Raw genomic sequence first — 22,997 nt, forward strand, 5'->3', positions numbered from 1 at the left:
TGGAGTGTACTGAACAGCCACTTGTGTAGACTTAATCAGATAACAAGGGAACTCCCAGAGTATACCCCGGGTATATACTGGGGTGTATACTTTCAGACTTCACACTGGGCTCAGTTTCCCACCGGGCTCAGTTTCTCACCAGGTTCAGTTTCCCACCAGGTTCAGTTTCCCACCGGGCTCAGTTTCTCACCAGGTTCAGTTTCCCGCCGGGTTCAGTTTCCGACCGGGTTCAGTTTCCCATTGTGTTCAGTTTCCCACCGGGTTCAGTTTCCCATCGGCGTCAGTTTCCCACCGGGTTCAGTTTCCCACCGGGTTCAGTTTCCCATTGGGTTCAGTTTCTCATTGGGTTCAGTTTCCCACTGGGCTCAGTTTCCCACTGGGTTCAGTTTCCCATTGGGTTCAGTTTCCCACCGGGTTCAGTTTCCCATTGGGTTCAGTTTCCCATTGGGTTCAGTTTCCCACCGGGTTCAGTTTCCCACTGGGTTCAGTTTCCCATTGGGTTCAGTTTCCCACTGGGTTCAGTTTCCCACTGGGTTCAGTTTCCCACTTGGCTCAGTTTCCAACTGGGCTCAGTTTCCCACTTGGCTCAGTTTCCCACTGGGTTCAGTTTCCCACTGGGCTCAGTTTCACACCGGGTTCAGTTTCCCTCTGGGTTCAGTTTCACACCAGGTTCAGTTTCCCACTGGGCTCAGTTTCACACCGGGTTCAGTTTCTCACGAGTTCAGTTTCCCATCGGGTTAAGTTTCCCACCGGGTTCAGTTTCCCACTTGGGTACAATGTGTGAAGCCTATTTCTGGTGTCCTCAACCGTGATATTGCTAGAACATTGCTAAAAGCAGCGTAAAACTCACTCACGAGTGATGAGACCTGACCTTTCTGATTCTCTCTGATCTGTTTTACACAGTGGACCAAGGGTTCATACGTTTGGAATTATGTTAAAGGGGCATCTGTGGTAGTTACCTCAAGTATGTTTTGGCACTTATTTATTAGTTGCTTATGTGCATTGTTATGTTGATACACATGACATATTCATATATTGTAGTCAAGCTAATAAATATTGGCGCAACTTCCAGTGCTTCAAATTAAGCCCCTTCCTAAAAACTAGTTGAAAATCTAATAACTCAAGCTTTATAAATATGATCTGATTATTGTGTGGTATAGATCCAAATGACCAAAACTAAACAAATATCTGTAATTTTTGGATTGAACTGAAAGAATCTTGTCGTCAATTTTGTATTTATCGTCACTGTTACATTGCTGCTGTTCTGCCGTAAAAATATACAAAACAATCACTTTGACCACAAATGCATTGAATGTGTCACATGTACACATGACCATGTGCTTTGCTATTTATAGCGTAACCGTAAATAAACTCTGCCATCTGTGATTGATGCAGACGCCAAACATGATCGATTCCATTTTTTGTGATAAAACTACACAAAATTTATTGACTTTTATCTGGATATGGAGCCATTTGTGGTATCCAGGGTTTGTCATTCAAGTGATACGAAGTTTGATGGTCAATGGCAATCCTGTTTACGTACGGTTTTCAAAACGCTTCTCCCGACACTCGGTTGTATTTACATTGTCAGTCATTGTTCGAAACTGAAACTCCGCCACCATGCAGGCAATTTATAGTCAAGAGTGGGGCTTTAAGTATTACACTTAAGCGCCAGCACAAATCTTGGTTCAGTAATTATCTGCTGCTCTCACTATGCCAGGTTAGGTCTTATCACGTACTGGCTGAGCTTTTTCCTTTCAAATCTGCGATCACAAAACAATAGTTGTATCTTCATATAGTTTTTCTTTCTGTTACCTTAACAACCCAATATGTCAAGTGTTGGGGCTCTTTCTTTGCCTCTGTGAATGTCAGGTCACTCATAGCTCTGGCAGTGTACAGGCTATAGGTTCACTGTAGTATTTGCCGAATGTATGTCACTTCATCAAAACACATAAAAATAATCAACAAGTTTTTGTTACCCCTCAATTCAATTCAAAGAGGGCAGATCATTGTTTGAGGTGGCAGAACTCTTTCTTTGGAATTCCATCCTTCTTGTCCTTCATAAATATGAAGTTAACTTTGTCCATCTGTTCCTTAAGCCTTGGCGCCAAGGTTGCATACTGGGCAGTTAGTATTCTTTGGAATTCCATCCTTCTTGCTTTCCCCTAAACCCCGGACAGATTTGAAGTAAACTCTGCCCTCGCCACATCTCCTTTCCAAGCTCCTGATGTCGACATCCTCGGTGTACAAAAACTCCACATGAAACTTGTGGACAGACACCATCGTGAACGTCTTCTGGACAGCATTCTGGCGGGATGGTAGGCTGTAGGATGAAGCATGATGCGAGTATCCCTGGGACATCGACAGAGACCCGAAACTGCTGGATAACCCTGAAAGCTGACCATAGTCTGGGTTGTTTGCTGCCTCTCCAGTGCCTTGTTTGATGGTGAAAAAAGGATTATCCTTCAAGTCCAGTTCAAGAAGTCTTCCCTCACAGAATCTGTCTTCAGCTGATCCCGTCTTTGTGACCACAACTGTGACGTAGTGTGTTTCATAGAGACAGTAAAAGTCTGCAAAATACATCCTGGTGTCCCATGTAAACAGTTCCTCTGCAGGGATGAAAAGTCGTTTGTCTCCAAAGTACGAGAAGTCTGGTGGCTTCCGTGTACGTGTATCCAGTGACCCACTGAAGAAGAGTCCTTTAATCTTCTTGTTGATCGCAGAATATGGGTCGCCATTGTTGTCCTTGATGTACTTCTCCATCACTCCACCTCTGTTGGACATGATGTCTGTGTAGTATCGCTCAGGCTTACTGCGGTAGAACTGTTTGATGGTGTATTTCCCAGGGTACCGAGACTTGCTCTGACAGTAAGTGACTGCCATGGTTTTCAGCTGTTGTAGTTCCTCTTTGGACATGCCTGAAAGATGAAGAGTGTCATGTGTCAAAACTTCTTGAAAAGGTCTGTCTTATCACTGTTATAATCTGTAGTAGGTGCCCTCTCATAGGCGTCCTCTCATAGGCGCCCTCTCATAGGCGCCCTCTAATAGGTGCCCTCTAATTGGCGCCCAGTGACAGCAGAGCAATATAGATTTTGGTCCAATGTCATATGTTTACTGCAGGGGTTTGCATTTTATTCTCTACTCCCTACGCAGTATGCTTTGCCTACTTGTTCTGTAAGGCTCCTGGTCGGGTTATCAATTCTAATTATAGGAAAAAAATACAAAACAGGAATGAAGTTTAATTTAAAGTTTATTTTAGCAAAAACAACAGGGGGCAAATCTTCATCCTAAATACCCTTCCTACTTTCCCCATTTCCTTACCCACGTAATACCATTCAAACCTACATCATTCTTTCTAAAACATAGTCTTAATTACACCCTTCTAACTAACTCCTCAAAATATAATGTCCCCAAACAATCCTTTTCAATTCCTACTCTATTTCTCCCCCACCCATAACTAACACTTACCTCAGAAAAACATTATCCCAAACAAAACAAAACGAACTGCTAATCCCCCCCCCAAAAGGTAATAAAAGAGGTCTTGGTTCAAGACACGTGAGTTGACCACTTTCTTTGCCCAGATGCTGGTGAAAGGAAGATTGACGAACCCCTACCCAGGGTAGGCTCATATAGCCGACATGCGGACCATGTGACTAGGCAAACAGACACAACCAATGAACACGCTCCTTGCATCTCGGCTCTCTCAACCATGGCTTCTGCTGAGCCGAGCATGCAAGAAGCGTGGCATCGTCACGTCTTCCCAGCCACTACGCCCGCGTGGGCATAAGCTTCTACAACAAGGACTACAAAGATAGGTACTACGTCAGCCGGCCAAATCCCTTTAATCTAACCCACCAGCTATATATTTCTAAATATTGACTTTAGCCAAACACAAATCCTGGGCCGACCTCAAATCTAACTACATTCCAGGTTGTTTGTTTGTTTGTTTGTTTTTTAACGCCACACTCAGCAATATTCTGGCTATATGACAGCACATTTCAGGTTGTGAGATATGAAGGTTCTGTAGAGGAAGTGAGTTGAACACAACTTACATGTCTTGATTGAGACCACACTTGACCATCTGCATGCTTCGTACTGATAGCACACTGGAGATTGTTGTCCAAATGTATACTTCTTGTAAAGTTTGAGTCCCACAACCTTGACCTTGTAGATGGTCCTGGACTGACAGACAGACGGGAGTGGGATGCCGGCGCTGACCGGGGCAGGCGACATCACAACGTACTCCTTCTGACTTCTCTCACAGGACACAACACACAGACCTGCCTTGCTGTCAGAAAGTCCTGTAGGCTTGAGGCTGTATTCCAGTGGTGGCTTGTGCTCGACCTCCATCTCTAAGACATCCTGAACATAGAAGTTAAGCCGAGTGAATGAGTATGTTTTTACGCCGCTTTTAGCAATATTCCAGCAATATCATGGCGGGGGACACCAGAAATGGTCTTCGGCGTGACGAGCAAACGCTTTAACCACTAGGCTACCCGACCTCCCCAGAAGTTAAAGACTACTATCTTCTAAGGGCATTAAGTCATGGTCTGTGTATGTCCAACACATTTTTAAAAATACATATATATGACCATTTTTTTTAAACGGTTTTGTTTGTTTAATGCCGCACTCAGCAATATTCCAGCTATGTGACAACAGCCTGTAAATAATCAAGTGTAGGCCAGACTATCCAGTGTCCACAACGATCCACGCCGTCAAGGTACGAGGACACGCAATTAACCAAGTCACTGCGCCTGACCACCCGATCCATTTAGTTGCCTCTTACAACCAGCAGGGGGCACGGGTGGCCCAGTCGTCTAAAGCGCCGCGATTCGCTGTGCAGAGTTGCGTCCCTTAGGCACGCCAGAAACCTATGATTGTGGGTTCGAATCCCGATTATGTTTCTAGGTTTGTCAGCACTATACCCGTGCTCGTGGGTTTCACCGAATTGGTAAACATCTGAGACCTGCACCACCAAGCTGACACGCCATGATATAACTGGAATACTGTTAAAAGCATTGGTTGCTGGGGATCTGTTCTATCCTGGAATTCTATCTTTGAATACTGAAACCTGGTGTGATTGATAATGACTATACGTGGATTCAAGTTTGTTCAAGGGATCATGCTCAGCATTCAGCTTGTGCAAAATATTTGTTTCCTCATTGTTTTCGTAGAATCCCTTGCCTAAACTCAGTACGATGTTTAACACCATAACAGTGCGTGAGTATGGTTTTACGCCACTTTTAGCAATATTCCAGCAATATCACGGTGGGGGACACCAGAAATGGGCTTCACACACATTGTACCCATGTCAGGAATCAAACCCAGGTCCTTCGAGTGACGAGCGAACGCTTTAACCACTAGGCTATCCGACCACCCCAACACCATAACAAGGCCAAAGTGTCATCACATCCACATTAAGGGGCTAAAACAAGGACTGGTCAGCTCAGTATACTGTGTCTGAGTGGGGTATTCATGTTAAACTGCAGCATGGTATTTCAGTAGGCTAGCACTATAAAATCGGCAGCAGCCTGGACTGGTACAAGCAGCCACACAGACAAATGTACATGCACGTCGCTATATAAGTGAAACAGTCTTGAACACAACGTTAAACCCTCTTTCACCTCACATGTCAATATTAAGAAGATTCAAATTGGTCTGGGCCCACTTGCACAAAGCGATCTTAGAGCTAAGATGATCGTAACTCCCATACTTCAACATAGGCTTACGATAGTCTCAGCGCTAAGATCGCTTTGTGCAAGAGGGCCCTGGTACTGTGGTATATTATTGTTGACTTTCAAGTTTAAGAAAAGAATGACAATCTTGACCAACAATCCTGACGTTGGGACTTTACGCTGCTGGTGTCTATCAACATATCAGGTTAGGGGGCACGGGTGGCCTAGTCGTCTAAGGCGCCGCGATTCGCTGTGCAGAGTTGCGTCCCTTGGGCACGCCAGAAACCTATGATTGTGGGTTCGAATCCCGGTTCGCCCCAATTATGTTTCGAGGTTTGTCAGCACCATACCCGTGCTCGTGGGTTTCACCGAAGTGGTAAACGTCTGAGACCTGCATCACTTCGGCCTTTCCTCCCACATTAAGCTGACACACCGTGATATAACTGGAATACTGTTAAAAGCGGCGTAAAACCCAACCCACTCACTCACATATCAGGTTACCTACCTGTGCACCTAACATGTTTATCATTTTTCCCGGTGTAAACTGGTGAATTTTCCTTCTCAGGTCCATGGTCTTTATTCTCTCTGTAAGCAATGAAGCAGTCTATGTAGTTGACTCACTCAGTCACACAACACAAGATGGTTCTTGTACATTTAAAGTGGTAACTGAAGGTCACTTCTTTCAGGAGCAGAACTCAAAGTCCGCTCAATCCTTCTTGATCAAACTCTGCACAGATATCAGTTGTCTTTTGTTATTTAGGAATTTTGGATTTTCCCATTTATTTCAGGTTCCATGACAACAAGGTAGACACAATTTTATGGATAACAACTTCTTTAATACTGTGAAAAGCGATGTTTCGGTATAAGGATCTATACCGAAACGTCGCTTTTCATAAAATTGTGTCTACCTTGTCATCCGTCAACTTCTAAGTAATGCCTATCAAACAATGGGCGATCTTTTTTAATTTATCTTCCTTTCACTAACCCGCTAGGTGCGCTGACCCGGACGGTCCAACCTTAAACTGGCGGCGCATGTGGTATGCGCGATACGAGCACTACACGTTACTATGACGCCTATAGACAGTTAACTAGTATAACCTTCACCTCTGTCGGCAACGGTCACGCTTGTGTGTGGACAGTATATCTTTTCACCTAAAAAATTACTTATCTATTGCCATGTCCGGAAACAAATGTTCTTTGATTTAATGATACATCAGGGATGACCACAACTGATTATATTGTATAGTTAACCCCTAGATAGGCGTTCGAAGCGATGCGGTGAGATCAGCTGATCGTTCATCCCAGGTCGCTTTGTTGACGTTTTGCAATCGGTACTAAAGTGTTGCCCTTGATGTATGAATATCACACTTTTAAAAATTAAGTAGATTTTGTATACGTATATCTATGTTGTAGCATCGCCGAGCAGGCTACATCATATGCATGCATTTCAGTAAGTACAGCTGTGAGGCGATACGGTACGCGAAATGTGAAGGTCTCATGCAACGTTGCCCGTTGCCTCAATGTTGTGAATATTGACAGCAACACATGTAAGTATTTGTCAGATATATAACAGAGAGCAATGGGAAATGTTCTCAAGAAATTGTAAGAGTAACAGGCACTGTAAAATTACGTCATCAACTAGATATCATGATACAGTGTTCAAAATAAAAGAAATGGAAATAACTGAAATCTGTTTTGATATTTAAGGGTTAATTGGTGCATGTTGTAGAAAAGGATTTTATGTATGAATGGTGGCTGTTTGTTGCCAAATACTAACATGATCATATTTCAATATGATCAATGAAAGATATATATTATTTTGGCCTTTTTTGAATTTTACAAAGTAGAAAGAAAGATTTCAGACACACAGGACCCTATATATTTCAGTTAAAATACATATTCAAGAGTATTTGTATCAACTACAATTTTTATAAAATAAAACAATATATTCATACTAATTGTCAATCTCTATAATATTGATTGTATTGACATCGCAGTGTCTACATCCAGTTTGCATTGACAATAATCATATGACTGTAACACAGATAAAGCTGATTCTTAACTTCATTAGGCCTTGCTTCTTATGTTTCCTGGTTCTAAACTGATGTTTCAAATTCCAACATAAACAAATTATCAATGTTATTCTTTTTTCTCTTCACACCAAAAGATATCTGCATTGCACAATGACTCTTATTTTATTTAATATCTTGGCACACTTGTGCATGTGTACTAGTATTTGATTACACATGCATGACTTTTTAGCAGTCATATGTTTCTGAACTGAATATTATGCCAATAAAGATAAGTAACATAAAAAAAAGGACTCTGGTATTCTTTCAGGTTTGGAGAATCAATCAATTCATTGTGAAAACATTTTTAATTTCTTACATAAGTTACTTTGATCTTGATAAGATCAAAATAGATCCAAATTAAATTGAGGAGATTAAATTATACAGTCTAATTCATTTCAGCCAGTCTGTCTAAAATCCGGTCCTATTTTTCAGGCAATAATAAATTAATGAAAATTTAAGAAAGAATATATACCTTGCTTGAGTGAATCAGTCAATATGCATATTGGCTGAAATTTTTAGTCAAAATACATATTGGGCCTGATTATAGACACTGACTGTAACATATGTAAGTATAATCTGTTATATTCAAAAACAAATAACACAAATAAATCCATTTATCTACATGGAATGACTGTGGGGTTCAATTTGCATTTATTTAACCATCAGAAGATTTGATGATAAACTTTCTAAATTCATATTTGCTAGATGATAATAATATCTACAAAATATACTTAATACTACAGGTGTCTTGAAGTACTGTTGAATGAAAATCAGGATACTTAGATACAGTAGGGTAGTGTGTGGGTTTGTATGGGAAATAATTTGTCAACATTAAAATAAATATTATGTTACTAAAACAAGAAGATAAAACTATGATTTAGATCTATTTATGCATCGTACACATTTTGTGGGGTAGCTTGTATGATTTGTTGTTTGTTGGGACAAATCTCTGTAATTTACTACTATTTTAAGAGCATGAGTATCAGAATTCTGTAAGAAATGATGGAAGAATGAATTAACACCTGTGATGACTCAAAGCGCTTAATGGTGCGACACATGTTATAGGGGCAGAATCATATGGGTAAATCACTTATTTCAAAGTATGATGAGCAGTATGTATATTGCAACTGAGTAACTGAGTGCATGATAGATGTTCATTTGGCCTATTTCTAAAAAAATAATATAAATTTAAATATTCAGATGCAACTTTAATTTTGATATAAAAAGTAACATTTAAAATCAGTTGTTTTATTATATTGAACGTTATTTCTTCTTAAATTATTTGTAAAGGCACGGATGTAAACTTACTATATAGATCATTGGTAAAGGCCTGTCAAAGATGTCTGTGTGCTGCAAATGTTGGCGTATCACTAATTTTATTAAATTGAAGTCCATGGTAGTATGAGTTTGCATTATTTCATCGATGCAATATGTAAGCCCAGACTGACAGAATGCCTCGCTATTTTCTGACGTAGAAAATACCGTGGCAATATACCATTTTTCATGACGTTTTTCCCGCTATATTCCAGAGTGACAATTCGTCTTGTAGTTGAAGACTCAACAAATGTTGATATTATAAACTAATAATCACTACGAAATATGTGCTAGTTAAAAATATTCAGTTGTAAACGACCGTTTTTGAACGAAGGTGCAATTGTCCTGCCTATTCCTGCTTATTCCCTGGCCTCCAAAAGAGGATTGTCCTGCCTATTCCTGCTTATTCCCTGGCCTCCAAAAGAGGATTGTTCTGTCTATTCCTGCTTATTCCCTGGCCTCCAAAAGAGGATTGTTCTGTCTATTCCTGCTTATTCCCTGGCCTCCAAAAGAGGATTGTTCTGTCTATTCCTGCTTATTCCCTGGCCTCCAAAAGAGGATTGTTCTGTCTATTCTTGCTTATTCCCTGGCCTCCAAAAGAGGATTGTTCTGTCTATTCCTGCTTATTCCCTGGCCTCCAAAAGAGGATTGTTCTGTCTATTCCTGCTTATTCCCTGGCCTCCAAAAGAGGATTGTTCTGTCTATTCCCTGGCCTCAACAAGAGGACTGTTCTGCCTATTCTCTGGTCAGGGAATAGGCAGATCAGTCCTCTTGTTGAGGTCAGTGAATAGGCAGAACAGTCCTCTTGTTGAGGTCAGGGAATAAGACATACCTTGTGGATTTGAATCAGGAGAAATGACAACATTATCGGTTGCCTCCACCGTGTAGGAAGACACCTGGGGGTATCTGGCTTGTTCGGGGAAAACTTGCAGACCATACACCTGAATGGTGTGCTCCTGCCCTCTGGAAAACCCATACCATCTATACACTCGGAGGGAACTTCTTTTGAACAGACACACTTGCTCCATGGTGCCAAGGTGGTTGTTGACTGCTATCAGGATGTGAGAATTGTCCCTCCATTTTATGTTCAGCTCCAGAAACGGGGACTCCGTGACTGATGATATTAATATGAGCTTTATTTCATGTAGATTCTGTAAATAATGAAATTTACATTATTTTATTACAACAGGCAGTGAACAACAGTTCACTAAAAATGTAATTTGTGTGTGTGCGTGCATGCGTGCGTGCGTGCGTGTGTTTGTGTTTGTGTGTGTGCATGTGTGTGTGCGTGTGTGCGTGTGTATAGTTTTTCCGAGCACAACTCAGAAACCTTTAAATATTTATCTACGAAATTTTGCAGGTCTATCAGACTCATGCTGAACTGGTGCCTTTTGCTATTGAGGAAGTTTATAAAATTTTATTTGTTACGTTTCCATGGCAACTAGTTGGACTTATATTCTACAGGGGTGTGTTCGTTTCCAGAGCGTAACTCAAAAAACGTTAAATACTTTCTTACAAAACTTTGCATGTCTACCAGGCACAAACTGATTTGGTGCCTTTTGATATATAGCACTTTTAGAATTTTGTATTGTTTATGTTTCCATGACAACAAGTTTGATTTAAGTTTTAATATAGGATTGGTTTACCTAAGGAGTATAACAAATAAACTGTTAAATATTTCCTTGCCAAACATTGCATGTCTATATATAAAGCGCATACTGAACTAGTGCCAGTTGATATTAAAGGGGAAGTGTACACGCAAAAATCACTTTCTTTCTTGTTTAAAACAAAACGGAATTTTAGAATTAGTTAGTATCAGTGTTTGAAAATATACACTCATTTTTCTCACAGTCAATGTAGCGAGCTCACAATAAGTGTGAAAATGTCATGCTGTTATGAGGCCTTCGTTTTCGGAGCTAAACAGGCCTGAGTTATCCCCCTTAGATTATGACGTAATTGGTGCCAATTTAACTGGGCCCCTGTCTTGTCACAACGCAAAAGAAATCAAGTACCAGTTTATGGCGAGACAACATGGCATCCGATACCTTGCCTGGTCCGAAGAGGTTCCCTTGACCCTTCAAGAAATCGCAAAATCATACGATTTTGAACCAAAACGAGCAAGCTTAGTGGTATGGAAACGATGAAAATCAAGTGGAAACAAGACAAGACCCCATCACCTAATTTGTCACCCGACCCCGACTCGACATCTACACAATATTAGGTCTACCAGTGACAACGTGGTAAGAATAACACTTGATGTGTGTATACCTAAATTACCTATATGCTCATTATTATGTTTTCAGAAGCGGAAATGTAATATTCTATGAGATTTTTGTCAAGCCTGGTGACGCGCATGCTTCGTCAGCAGGCCTATTCATCCTGTCCCACCCTGTTACAACCCTATCGCCGGTATCGGCATTGTCGTCAATCTGAGTTTGTCTGTATTAGGTGTAACTATTCCCACCACATATAGACTACAGATCAATGCTACTTGCCAATATCAAGTAACAAATATGATCTGTCGCCAAACGTTGTCTCAACAAGATTACACATCAGGCCCACCATCTGATGAGACCATATGCTTAGTGTAACACGAAACGTTTCTAAAGTCGGTTGCCGAGTGGAAACGTACTGGGGAAAAAAAAATTCTCTTTGATTTTTTCCCATCGGAGTTCAAAATACCTGCCATATTTATTGATAAGTACTTGGATGCCGTACTTCACACTTCATACCGTCCCCATTTGAAAGTGAAAAGATAGATCTCTCCATTGATTTGTTTAGGTGTTGAAACCAGTTACTGCAGTAGGCCTACAGTATCTTATTCTATTTAATAGACAATTGGTTATTGGTTTGTTCTGACAACCATTCATAGAAAATGTATTGCAACTTTGCAGGGAAACTATTTATCATCTATTATGGGGCCAGATTTAAAAAAAAAAATGTTTTGAAACTATAAAAAAGAAAAGAAATATCTAATATATAATTACATGTAATTATTAAAAACAGTGGGTTGTTTAACTGAGTGGAACAGATATATGTAAAATGTGTATAAAAAGCTCATTTACTGTCACAATCAATACCTATAAATTATCTAATAAACTATAAGAAAAACTTCTTGAATATTAGTGAAGATGTTTTAAATTGTAAATCTTTGTTTGGAAATTTGGACCTCCCAACCTGACCTTTTGAGCAAAACATCTGTAACAACCACCCCCTAAAATGCAAATGAAATATGCAATCACTTTTTTATATGAGTGAGTGAGTAGGGTTTTACCCCGCAATATTCCAGCAATATCACAACTGGGGGACACCAGAAAAGGGCTTCACATGTTGTGCCCATGTGGGGAATCGAACTTGGGTCTTCAGTGTGATGATCGAATGTTTTCACCACAAGGCTACCCCACCACCATTTTTTATATGAACACTTGAAATAAAGTTTAGAAAACATAATATGATTTACTTTCATCAATTTATTTTATTATGCATTTTAAGATCTATCATGCACAACAAACAAATCTGACAAGTAAAATAAGAGATTGAGTACCATAAATGTTTATTTGCCAGCAAGTTGTGAAAGCATATGTAACTTGTAAGGTTATTAACTTACATCAGTGATATTGAAACATGCCCACAATATTTCAAGAAGTATTGAAACCTACAGTAATAAACACATCATGTCAACATAATAGAATTATAAACTGTTTTGGTATTTATTGAATTATAAACATGTAATAAAAATTATGCATATATCATCAATACAAGTTACTTCTTATATAAGCATCCCTCCAGTTTTAATGACAATAATATATATGTAAATGGTATGATATTTTTTTGTAATGTGCATTGCTTGACTAATAAAAGACACTTTTTCATTTCAGAATCTATCTACACCTCATAAACAAGAGGTTGACTTTGGGGATTTGCAAAATAGTTGAAGAATCAGAGAAAAGTTATTCCATCTTGTGTTGTCGACGTGATTCATGAAAGATTTCCATCTGATGTATGTAATGTTTTACTCTATGCTCATTAAAATAAACTTTTTTCATTGAAATCTTGTTTTATGGTCTCTGACAACAATCAGCCTTTGCTGTTTCATTTGATAAGTTTCTGTAATACAGGATGGCTGATGCTGGATCAGGTAGTTTTGGGCAAGGGCGAAGGCCGGGGAAAAGACTGAAGAAAATATCACAAGCACTGGCTAAATGCTCAGTGGCAACTTGTTAGTGCACTGGTTGACTATTTCAAAAGTACAGCTCTTTTGTTGTCTGAAGCACTGTACCTCACAAGACACTCTAATATTTTATGACTTATAACTCTGCATGAAAATAAACACAATTTGCACACAATGAAAATGGATCTCAACACCAGGGATTTCTTCTGACATCGGTGGGGCAGGATACTCTGGTATTATCACTATTTGATAGCGATTCATTAACACATGCTCATGATTTAGTCAGAATCGTACCATCAACTGTTTTTTACAGAGATTTCATATGTATGGAAAGGGTTTTGTCGCATTTATACTCTTCCATATCATTGTGGGACCTGAAAAATAGAAAAATAATTTTAACATAAATTTGTCAAAATAATATGTACACTGACTAAATAATTGTAAAAGAAGGTGGTAATAATTTTCAGCAGTGACAGGCATGTCACTGGGTGCCTGAATACAAATATCATCAGTTAACTGTGTACAAATTGTATCAGATCTAAACTTTTATATGTCATTCACAGTAAACTTTCATTTGTCATCCACACTACACTTTTACAACAAAAGACAACAATAGAGAATATAATAGATACACAAAATAGTTCAATATAGAAATTATTTGCATATAGTATTTACATTGTGTGATTATTCATTGTCAAAATATTATTTTGTACCTCATACTGTGGAGCACGGTGTGCCATGCTTCTGGTGTACATTGGACAGCGACTTTACACCATGATGGACTAGGGACCTGTACTTTCTGGGCATCGGTGTCTGGCATGACTTGGCTCGAAACTTCATATTTGAAAGATACAGCATAGAAACATTAACACTTTTGTCATCTATATCTCACTATCACAAAATATAAAATGGTAATTTGATTTTTTTCATGTATCAATGTGCTATAAATTGTATACATGTGTAAATTGCATTAAACGTGAAATTTGAATATTTTGGGTGGTAGGTGGGCGATGATTTTGGATAGTGACTGGATATTTTGTCAGCTACAAACCAGCAAAACCAGATATCTTTTTAAATAAAAAATATATAAAGCCTCAATATAAAAAATAAACATGTTGCAACAATGTATTTTTGCAGATTTTTGTTCATGATTAGGTACACACACAAACACACACACACACAGACTTTCAATGAGTTTATATAATTTATAATTTGTTTTCCTGTATTATTATAAAGTTTATTAATTACCGAAATGAGATGATTTGTGTTAATTACCGACGGGAATGTCTGTAAAACTAAAACATTACGTAACACAACTTACTCCATCAACAGGAGTTTGCTGCATACTGCAACGATCAGCTGATCAGGAGTATCGACATAACCATGCAGGAAGTGAACACGTGAACGAGACAACATCCCGAATATTCATGATTATCAAGTGAAACTATGTACAAATATCACTCTACCCCTGCTAAAATAATTTCTTAAATACTGCTGTGGTTAGAATTAACTAAAACAGCAAACTTACCTGATCGAGTTACTTCAACTTTACGGCGTTTGTTTACAAAAAGTCAGTGTCTTGATGAGAGTGCTGTCCCTTTAGCCCGTTTCCATAAAAGGATCGTACACCATCCGCTTCCGATCAGTTTCAGCACAGGACCATATGTAACTAATAATAGTAACAAAAACGCCTTCGGCCTTGTCTATAATTTTTTGGCGAGTTTTTTTTATTGTTATTATTAGTTACATATGGTCATGTGGTTTCAGACCCAGCAGGTATCTAAACTCTCACGGAAGACGACAGCAACTCAGCAAGAGCGAATATGCGCAACACAAATAACAACGAATAAGCGCAATTCATACAACGGACCCTTCCAACCATAATTGCAAATCTTACAGTATGTTATCAGTGTTTTGTTGTCTTTTAAGTCGCGATTTTGGAAAACGAAATAATTTTAGAGTAATTGTGCTTAGCGTTGTGTCTTGGACAGCTCGGCACCGAACAAAACAATAGCTACGCTGCACATTTGAGAAGATAGAACCACACACCTACATACACCACGTGAAACGCGTCTAATAAAGTCTTATCACGTCATTCCTTTATCAATTGGCACCAATGACGTCATATTGCAAGGGGCATAAGCCATGGTGTGTTTATTATGGAAATAGAACTCTCTGTAAATGTGAAAAATATGAACCGATTTTATGAATAAAATAAATTTGATACGTGTGATATTTTAATTGTTTTGCCTCTAAAACTACTAGGTAAATACTTTTCATGATGAAAAAGTACAAGAAAAATAGGTTTATTTTCGTGTGAACTTGCCCTTTAAGGAGTTTTAGAAATGTTTATTTTAGAATATCCATTGCAGCTATTTTGACATGGGCTAAGAGAAATGTTGGGTCAGTTACCTGGTTTGGGACCATAACGTGTTAAAATGGGCAGGGGATATAGATGACTTTGTCAACTGTACGCTTGTTTCATTTTTAAGTTTTCAAAATGGTCTTTGGGGTTGTGACTAATGTATTGTATGTGAAAACCATCCATTTGAGACTAAACAACCACACGATCTGTCTGAACTGTCATAGCGATCCACAGCCATCATATAGCGGGAATATTGCTGAGTGTGGCGTTAAACAACAAACAAACATTTGAGTCTAAACAACGACACCACCTATCCAGACTTTAAAGGAAGTATTTAGTAAAGCTAAATACACATACTGATCTTGACCATTACCATATGCATTTTACTGAATGTTGTGAAGGTTTTAGAAAACACAAAATGTCATGACACAAGATGTCTGTTACTGTCATGACACAAGATGTCTGTTGTTGTTATGCCACAAGATGTCTGTTACTGTCATGACACAAGATGTCTGTTGTTGTTATGCCACAAGATGTCTATTGCTGTCATGACACAAGATGACTGTTGTCATGATACCATATGTCTGTTGTTGTCATGACACAAGATGTCTGTTGTTGTCATGACACAAGATGTATGTTGTTGTTATGCCACAAGATGTCTGTTGTTGTGATGCCACAAGATATCTGTTGTTGTCATGACACAAGATGTCTGTTGTTGTCATGACACAAGATGTCTGTTGTTGTCATGACACAAGATGTATGTTGTTGTTATGCCACAAGATGTCTGTTGTTGTCATGACACAAGATGTCTGTTGTTGTCATGACACAAGATGTATGTTGTTGTCATGACACAAGATATCTGTTGTTGTTATGCCACAAGATGTCTGTTGTCATGACACAAGATGTCTGTTGTTGTCATGACACAATATGTCTGTTGTCATGACACAAGATGTCTGTTGTTGTCATGACACAAGATGTCTGTTGTTGTCATGACACAAGATGTCTGTTGTTGTTATGCCACAAGATGTCTGTTGTTGTCATGACACAAGATGTCTGTTGTTGTCATGACACAAGATGTCTGTTGTTGTCATGACACAGGATGTCTGTTGTTGTCATGATACCATATGTCTGTTGTTGTCATGACACAGGATGTCTGTTGTTGTCATGACACAATATGTCTGTTGTCATGACACAAGATGTCTGTTGTTGTCATGCCACAAGATGTCTGTTGTTGTCATGACACAAGATGACTGTTGTCATGATGCCATATGTCTGTTGTTGTCATGCCACAAGATGTCTGTTGTTGTCATGGCACAATATGTCTGTTGTCATGACACAAGATGTCTGTTGTCATGACACAAGATGTCTGTTGTTGTCATGACACAAGATGTCTGTTGTTGTTAGGCCACAAGATGTATGTTGTTGTCATGCCACAAGATGTCTGTTGTCATGCCACAAGATGTCTGTTGTTGTCATGCCACAAGATGTCTGTTGTTGTCATGCCACAAGATGTCTGTTGTCATGACACAAGATGTCTGTTGTCATGACACAAGATGTATGTTGTTGTCATGACACAAGATGTCTGTTGTTGTTATGCTACAAGATGTCTGTTGTTGTCATGCCACAAGATGACTGTTGTCATGATACCATATGTCTGTTGTTGTCATGACACAAGATGTCTGTTGTTGTCATGACACAGGATGTCTGTTGTTGTCATGATACCATATGTCTGTTGTTGTCATGACACAAGATGTCTGTTGTAATGACACAAGATGTCTGTTGTCATGAAACAATATTTCTGTTGTTACTAGTGATGTACCAGGTCAATGTAGCCAGGACTAGTGACGATTTCTAACACTGATTTAGATATCATCAATAACATAATAATATGTAGACGTTTTCTTCTATTTCCTACCATGATTCAGGAAATTATCACCAAGGGCATCAATATTTCAGTTGTAACGTAGTACAGTGGTTGGGTCGGATAGCCTCTCTGTCATGTCTAGAACAGTCAGACTGCTTCTCAGAAGTGAGTTCTAAACATGGTGGGCCATGAGTTAATTCAGAGTATCCCATGTCAATGGCCTTAGAACTGCAGCTTCAAAGAAATCTGTTTAAATAGTGGAATTAATTAATAAATAATCTGAAGGTGCTGCTGCGTGACATGTTGCTGAGAAGCACAGTACCACCTGAATGACCTCCCTCACATGGGTGCAGCTCTCAGGAAAGTAGTGTCATCTATTTCTTAGTACTGTGCTACTTTCTGTTTAGTTTCTAGGAATTGTCCGACACATACGGGCTATAGAAACTGTGTCACGTGTTTGCATACCTCCTGATTAACATTCTTTACAGCTGTAGGTTGTACGGAGGCTCTTATAATATGTCATATGACTTGTGACATAGTTGAAAAGAATTTTGAACAATTGAACAATAACAAGACTCAGTAGATTGACATGACATTCCAGCAGACAATTGTCATTATGAAACGAATGGGAATACATGTTTGTTGTACTGAATTTGACACAGTAAGGCATGAAGGGTAAACAGAGAGGCACAGGACTTTTTTGTACTGCATATGGCACAATTAGGAATCAGGGATGAATTTATGGAGGCATAGGACTTTGTTTTACTGCATTTGGCACAATTAGGAATCAGGGATGAATTTATGGGGGCACAGGACATTGTTGTACTGCATTTGGCACAATTAGGAATCAGGGATGAATTTATGGAGGCACAGGACTTTGTTTTACTGCATTTGGCACAATTAGGAATCAGGGATGAATAGAGGCACAGGACATTGTTGTACTGCATTTGGCAAAATTAGGAATCAGGGATGAATTTATGGAGGCACAGGACATTGTTTTACTGCATTTGGCACAATTAGGAATCAGGGACGAATTTATGGAGGCCCAGGACTTTCCTGTACTGCATTTGGCACAATTAGGAATCAGGGATGAATAGAGGCACAGGACATTGTTGTACTGCATTTGGCACAATTAGGAATCAGGGATGAATTCATGGAGGCACAGGACTTTGTTGTACTGCATTTGGCACAGTTAGGAATCAGGGTTGAATAGAGGCACAGGACTTTGTTGTACTGCATTTGGCACAGTTAGGAATCAGGGATGAATTTATGGAGGCCCAGGACTTTCTTGTACTGCATTTGGCACAATTAGGAATCAGGGACGAATTTATGGAGGCCCAAGACTTTCCTGTACTGCATTTGGCACAATTAGGAATCAGGGATGAATAGAGGCACAGGACATTGTTGTACTGCATGTGGCACAATTAGGAATCAGGGATGAATTTATGGAGGCACAGGACTTTCTTGTACTGCATTTGGCACAATTAGGAATCAGGGATGAATTTATGGAGGCACAGGACTTTGTTGTACTGCATTTGGCACAGTTAGGAATCAGGGATGAATTCATGGAGGCACAGGACTTTGTTGTACTGCATTTGGCACAATTAGGAATCAGGGATGAATAGAGGCACAGGACATTGTTGTACTGCATTTGGCACAGTTAGGAATCAGGGATGAATTCATGGAGGCACAGGACTTTGTTGTACTGCATTTGGCACAGTTAGGAATCAGGGATGAATTCATGGAGGCACAGGACTTTGTTGTACTGCATTTGGCACAATTAGGAATCAGGGATGAATAGAGGCACAGGACTTTGTTTTACTGCATTTGGCACAATTAGAAATCAGGGATGAATTTATGGAGGCACAGGACTTTCCTGTACTGCATTTGGCACAATTAGGAATCAGGGATGAATAGAGGCACAGGACATTGTTGTACTGCATGTGGCACAATTAGGAATCAGGGATGAATTTATGGAGGCACAGGACTTTGTTGTACTGCATTTGGCACAGTTAGGAATCAGGGATGAATTCATGGAGGCACAGGACTTTGTTGTACTGCATTTGGCACAGTTAGGAATCAGGGATGAATTCATGGAGGCACAGGACTTTGTTGTACTGCATTTGGCACAATTAGGAATCAGGGATGAATAGAGGCACAGGACTTTGTTGTACTGCATTTGGCACAATTAGAAATCAGGGATGAATTTATGGAGGCACAGGACTTTGTCGTACTGCATTAGGCACAATTAGGAATCAGGGATGAATTCATGGAGGCACAGGACATTGTTGTACTGCATTTGGCACAATTAGGAATCAGGGATGAATAGAGGCACAGGACATTGTTGTACTGCATTTGGCACAGTTAGGAATCAGTGATGAATTTATGGAGGCACAGGACTTTGTTGTACTGCATTTGGCACAATTAGGAATCAGGGATGAATTTATGGAGGCACAGGACTTTGTTGTACTGCATTTGGCACAATTAGGAATCAGGGATGAATTTATGGAGGCACAGGACTTTGTTGTACTGCATTTGGCACAATTAGGAATCAGGGATGAATAGAGGCACAGGACTTTGTTTTACTGCATTTGGCACAATTAGAAATCAGGGATGAATTTATGGAGGCACAGGACTTTGTCGTACTGCATTAGGCACAATTAGGAATCAGGGATGAATTCATGGAGGCACAGGACATTGTTGTACTGCATTTGGCACAATTAGGAATCAGGGATGAATAGAGGCACAGGACATTGTTGTACTGCATTTGGCACAGTTAGGAATCAGTGATGAATTTATGGAGGCACAGGACTTTGTTGTACTGCATTTGGCACAGTTAGGAATCAGGGATGAATTTATGGAGGCCCAGGACATTGTTGTACTGCATGTGGCACAATTAGGAATCAGGGATGAATTTATGGAGCCACAGGACTTTGTTGTACTGCATTTGACACAGTTAGCCTTCAGAGATGAATATAGTTAGTGAGTGAGTATTGATTTACGGCATTTTTAGCCATATTCCAGCAATATCACGGTGGGGAACACTCGAAATAGGCTTCAGACATTGTACCCATGCTGGGAATCGAACCTGGGTTTTTGGCGTGACAAGCGAACACTTTAACCACAAGGCTTTCCCACCGCATGGATGATTATAGAGGCACAGGACTTTGTTGTCACCCTGCCTGGTGTTTGTCATTTAGGTGATAAAACAAGGACATATCGGCTTAGAGTATACTGTGTCTGAGTGGGGTATCCATGTTAAATTGCAGCATGTTTTCTCAGCTATCACAATAAAAATGTCATTAGTCCAGACAAGCACATGCATGCTGGATACTGTAGAAGAACAAAAATCTTTAATGCTGTGTTGTCTTTGAGGTCTGTGACGGCGCCGGTAGCTGGGTTGTCTTTGAGGTCTGTGACATCTCTCCAGGAACAGAATACGTTCCAGATAGCCGAACTGGTTGGTGACGGCAACAAGAACAAGTTCTCATATTCAAATTAGTATGACATTAACTTTCATGTTGTATAGTTTCACTTGTGTTATTAAAATCGGAATTCTAATAAAAGCTTCAGAAGTAGATAGGTCAATTATCCTTGTATCATGATCAAGGTCTAAACAAAGGTATGTGGTGATTGAGTCCTGGATATTAATCATAATAGAGTGAAGCTTTAATACCCTGGTTGATCAGGCTTGCGTCTCGCCCACCACACAGACTAACACAGTATGCAAACCAGCCTTACATAACTCCATTAAAAAGTAAATTAAATAAAGTCAAATCTTAAGTACGATGTCACGATATGGCTGAACTACTGCCGATGTGATGTTAAATTTTAACTCACTCATTCACTCTTAAGTACGTCCGACCCGTGAAGATTCTAGGGTAGAATAGGTCTCCAGCAACCCATGCTTGCCGTAAAAGGTGACTATGCGTGTCGTAAAAGGCGACTAACGGGATCGGGTGGTCAGAATCGCTGACTAGGTTGATTGCATGTCATCGACCCCAATGGCGTGGATCGATGCTCATGATGTCAACCACTGGATTGTCTGGTCCAGACTCGATTATTTACAGACCGCCGTCATATAGCTGGAATATTGCTGAGTGCGGCGTAAAACAACAAACCAACCAACCAACTTAAGTATGTCCCAAGAACCTGTGTTTGACAAAAGTCACAGGGCCATTAACGCCCATTCACTCACTGGAAACTCTAAATATGCAAACAGACCCCGTGAAGATCCGGGTTAGAATTGGTCTTCAGCAGACCATGCTTGTCGTAATATAAGAGGCAACTAACGGATAGGTGGTCACGCTCGCTGACTTGGTTGATGCATGTCATTGCATCCCAATTGCATAGATCGATGCTCATAAAGTCACGTATTGGATTATTTAATCTAGACTTGATTATTTCCAAACTGCCTGCATGTAGCTGGAATATTGCTAGCTCTCTATCGACCCTATTCATGTAGTTACTCATGAACTAATGTATATAACAGAATCTATAGCAATTACACAACTGCCCATGGTGTTTTTGTTATTGTTAATGGCTCCTGCATTCATGCTCGTGTAACCACGCCTGTCACTGACTTAGACTTTCACTTCCTGGGGTTCTCGGTATTTCAGCCCTAAGTCCATATAAGGGAGAGGGCAAGGTCACTCCTGTGCACATAGTGTGATATACATTAGATTGAAGGCATTGAATGCTTACGATGACTCAGTATTGTTCAGTGTTATAGTTCAAAATGAAGTGACACAACAGATTGACTGTGTAGGCAAACTATTGATTTTCAGGGTCTTTAGTTCTCATTTTATTGATTTTATAATTCAAATACAAAACAGTATATTGAAAGAAAATTAAATAGATTTTGAAATCAGTGTGCTTTTATTCAAATACAAAACAGTATATTGAAAGAAAATTAAATAGACTTTGAAATCAGTGTGTTTTAATTCAAATACAAAACAGTATATTGAAAGAAAATTAAATATACTTTGAAATCAGTGTGTTTTAATTCAAATACAAAACAGTATATTGAATGAAAATTATATAAACTTTGAAATCAAGTAAATGGCAAATTACAATAAGACATGAGGAAAACTTATCTGCACTCTGGTCTCTAATATTTCCCAATGAAAAAATAGTATTGCTTGTAATAGTGACCTGACATTGCCTCTTTAATTTCATGATATGCTGGGCATTGAATATTGGCCACACTGGGCTTGACTGGGTCACACTGACACACACAGATAATAACAAAACCCTTGAATTTCCCTGAGCTATTTATAGAACAAGAGCGCATTACTGTGTGAAAGATGTGATTATCTGTACTTATCATCTGAAATATCTGCTTTGATTCTGCTGTTTGAGTCTACTTCAAGTGAAACACATTTGTTTATAAGGCACCAGATCTAGATCAATATTCTCTTTTTCCACGAAATGGACAACTTTTGGTTTCAGTTCTTGTTAACTCTTTCACAAGGGTATTGATTCTGCTTCCTGGAAATGAATTGTCAGCAATGTCTAATGACGTCTATCCAGAGAA

At 39.4% G+C, this 22,997-nt stretch overlaps 1 protein-coding gene across 4 annotated transcripts; it reads right to left on the bottom strand.

Moving 5' to 3' along the window:
- Positions 1 to 1,340: 1,340 nt before the first annotated feature.
- On the bottom strand, positions 1,341 to 17,596 carry LOC139473654 (uncharacterized). 4 transcript variants are annotated; one of them, XM_071256335.1, is made up of 7 exons: positions 17,513 to 17,596; positions 13,946 to 14,066; positions 13,527 to 13,606; positions 9,894 to 10,212; positions 6,181 to 6,260; positions 4,053 to 4,362; positions 1,341 to 2,918 (listed from the first exon to the last, which is right to left on the bottom strand). In XM_071256335.1, the coding sequence occupies exons 3-7, from the start codon at positions 13,527 to 13,529 to the stop codon at positions 2,095 to 2,097; spliced, it is 1,536 nt and encodes a 511-aa protein (XP_071112436.1). In that variant the 5' UTR covers positions 13,530 to 13,606; positions 13,946 to 14,066; positions 17,513 to 17,596; the 3' UTR covers positions 1,341 to 2,094. The 4 variants fall into 4 exon arrangements, with proteins under 4 accessions (XP_071112436.1, XP_071112437.1, XP_071112438.1 ...); XM_071256336.1 differs by lacking the exon at positions 17,513 to 17,596 and adding an exon at positions 14,761 to 14,802; XM_071256337.1 differs by lacking the exons at positions 13,527 to 13,606; positions 13,946 to 14,066 and having other exon boundaries at positions 17,513 to 17,590.
- Positions 17,597 to 22,997: the final 5,401 nt, after the last annotated feature.

Source organism: Haliotis cracherodii, unplaced genomic scaffold, assembly GCF_022045235.1.
Source record: "Haliotis cracherodii isolate W230 unplaced genomic scaffold, xgHalCrac1.p SCAF_3, whole genome shotgun sequence".
NCBI classification, from domain to species: domain Eukaryota; kingdom Metazoa; phylum Mollusca; class Gastropoda; order Lepetellida; family Haliotidae; genus Haliotis; species Haliotis cracherodii.

Excerpts from the sequence above, each read along its gene's own strand:
- LOC139473654 (XM_071256335.1), bottom strand. Across the intron at positions 6,261-9,893 it reads TCCTGATTCAAATCCACAAG|AGAGAATAAAGACCATGGAC; the intron begins GTATGTCTTATT and ends CATTGCTTACAG. Across the intron at positions 4,363-6,180 it reads TAAACATGTTAGGTGCACAG|GATGTCTTAGAGATGGAGGT; the intron begins GTAGGTAACCTG and ends TTCTATGTTCAG.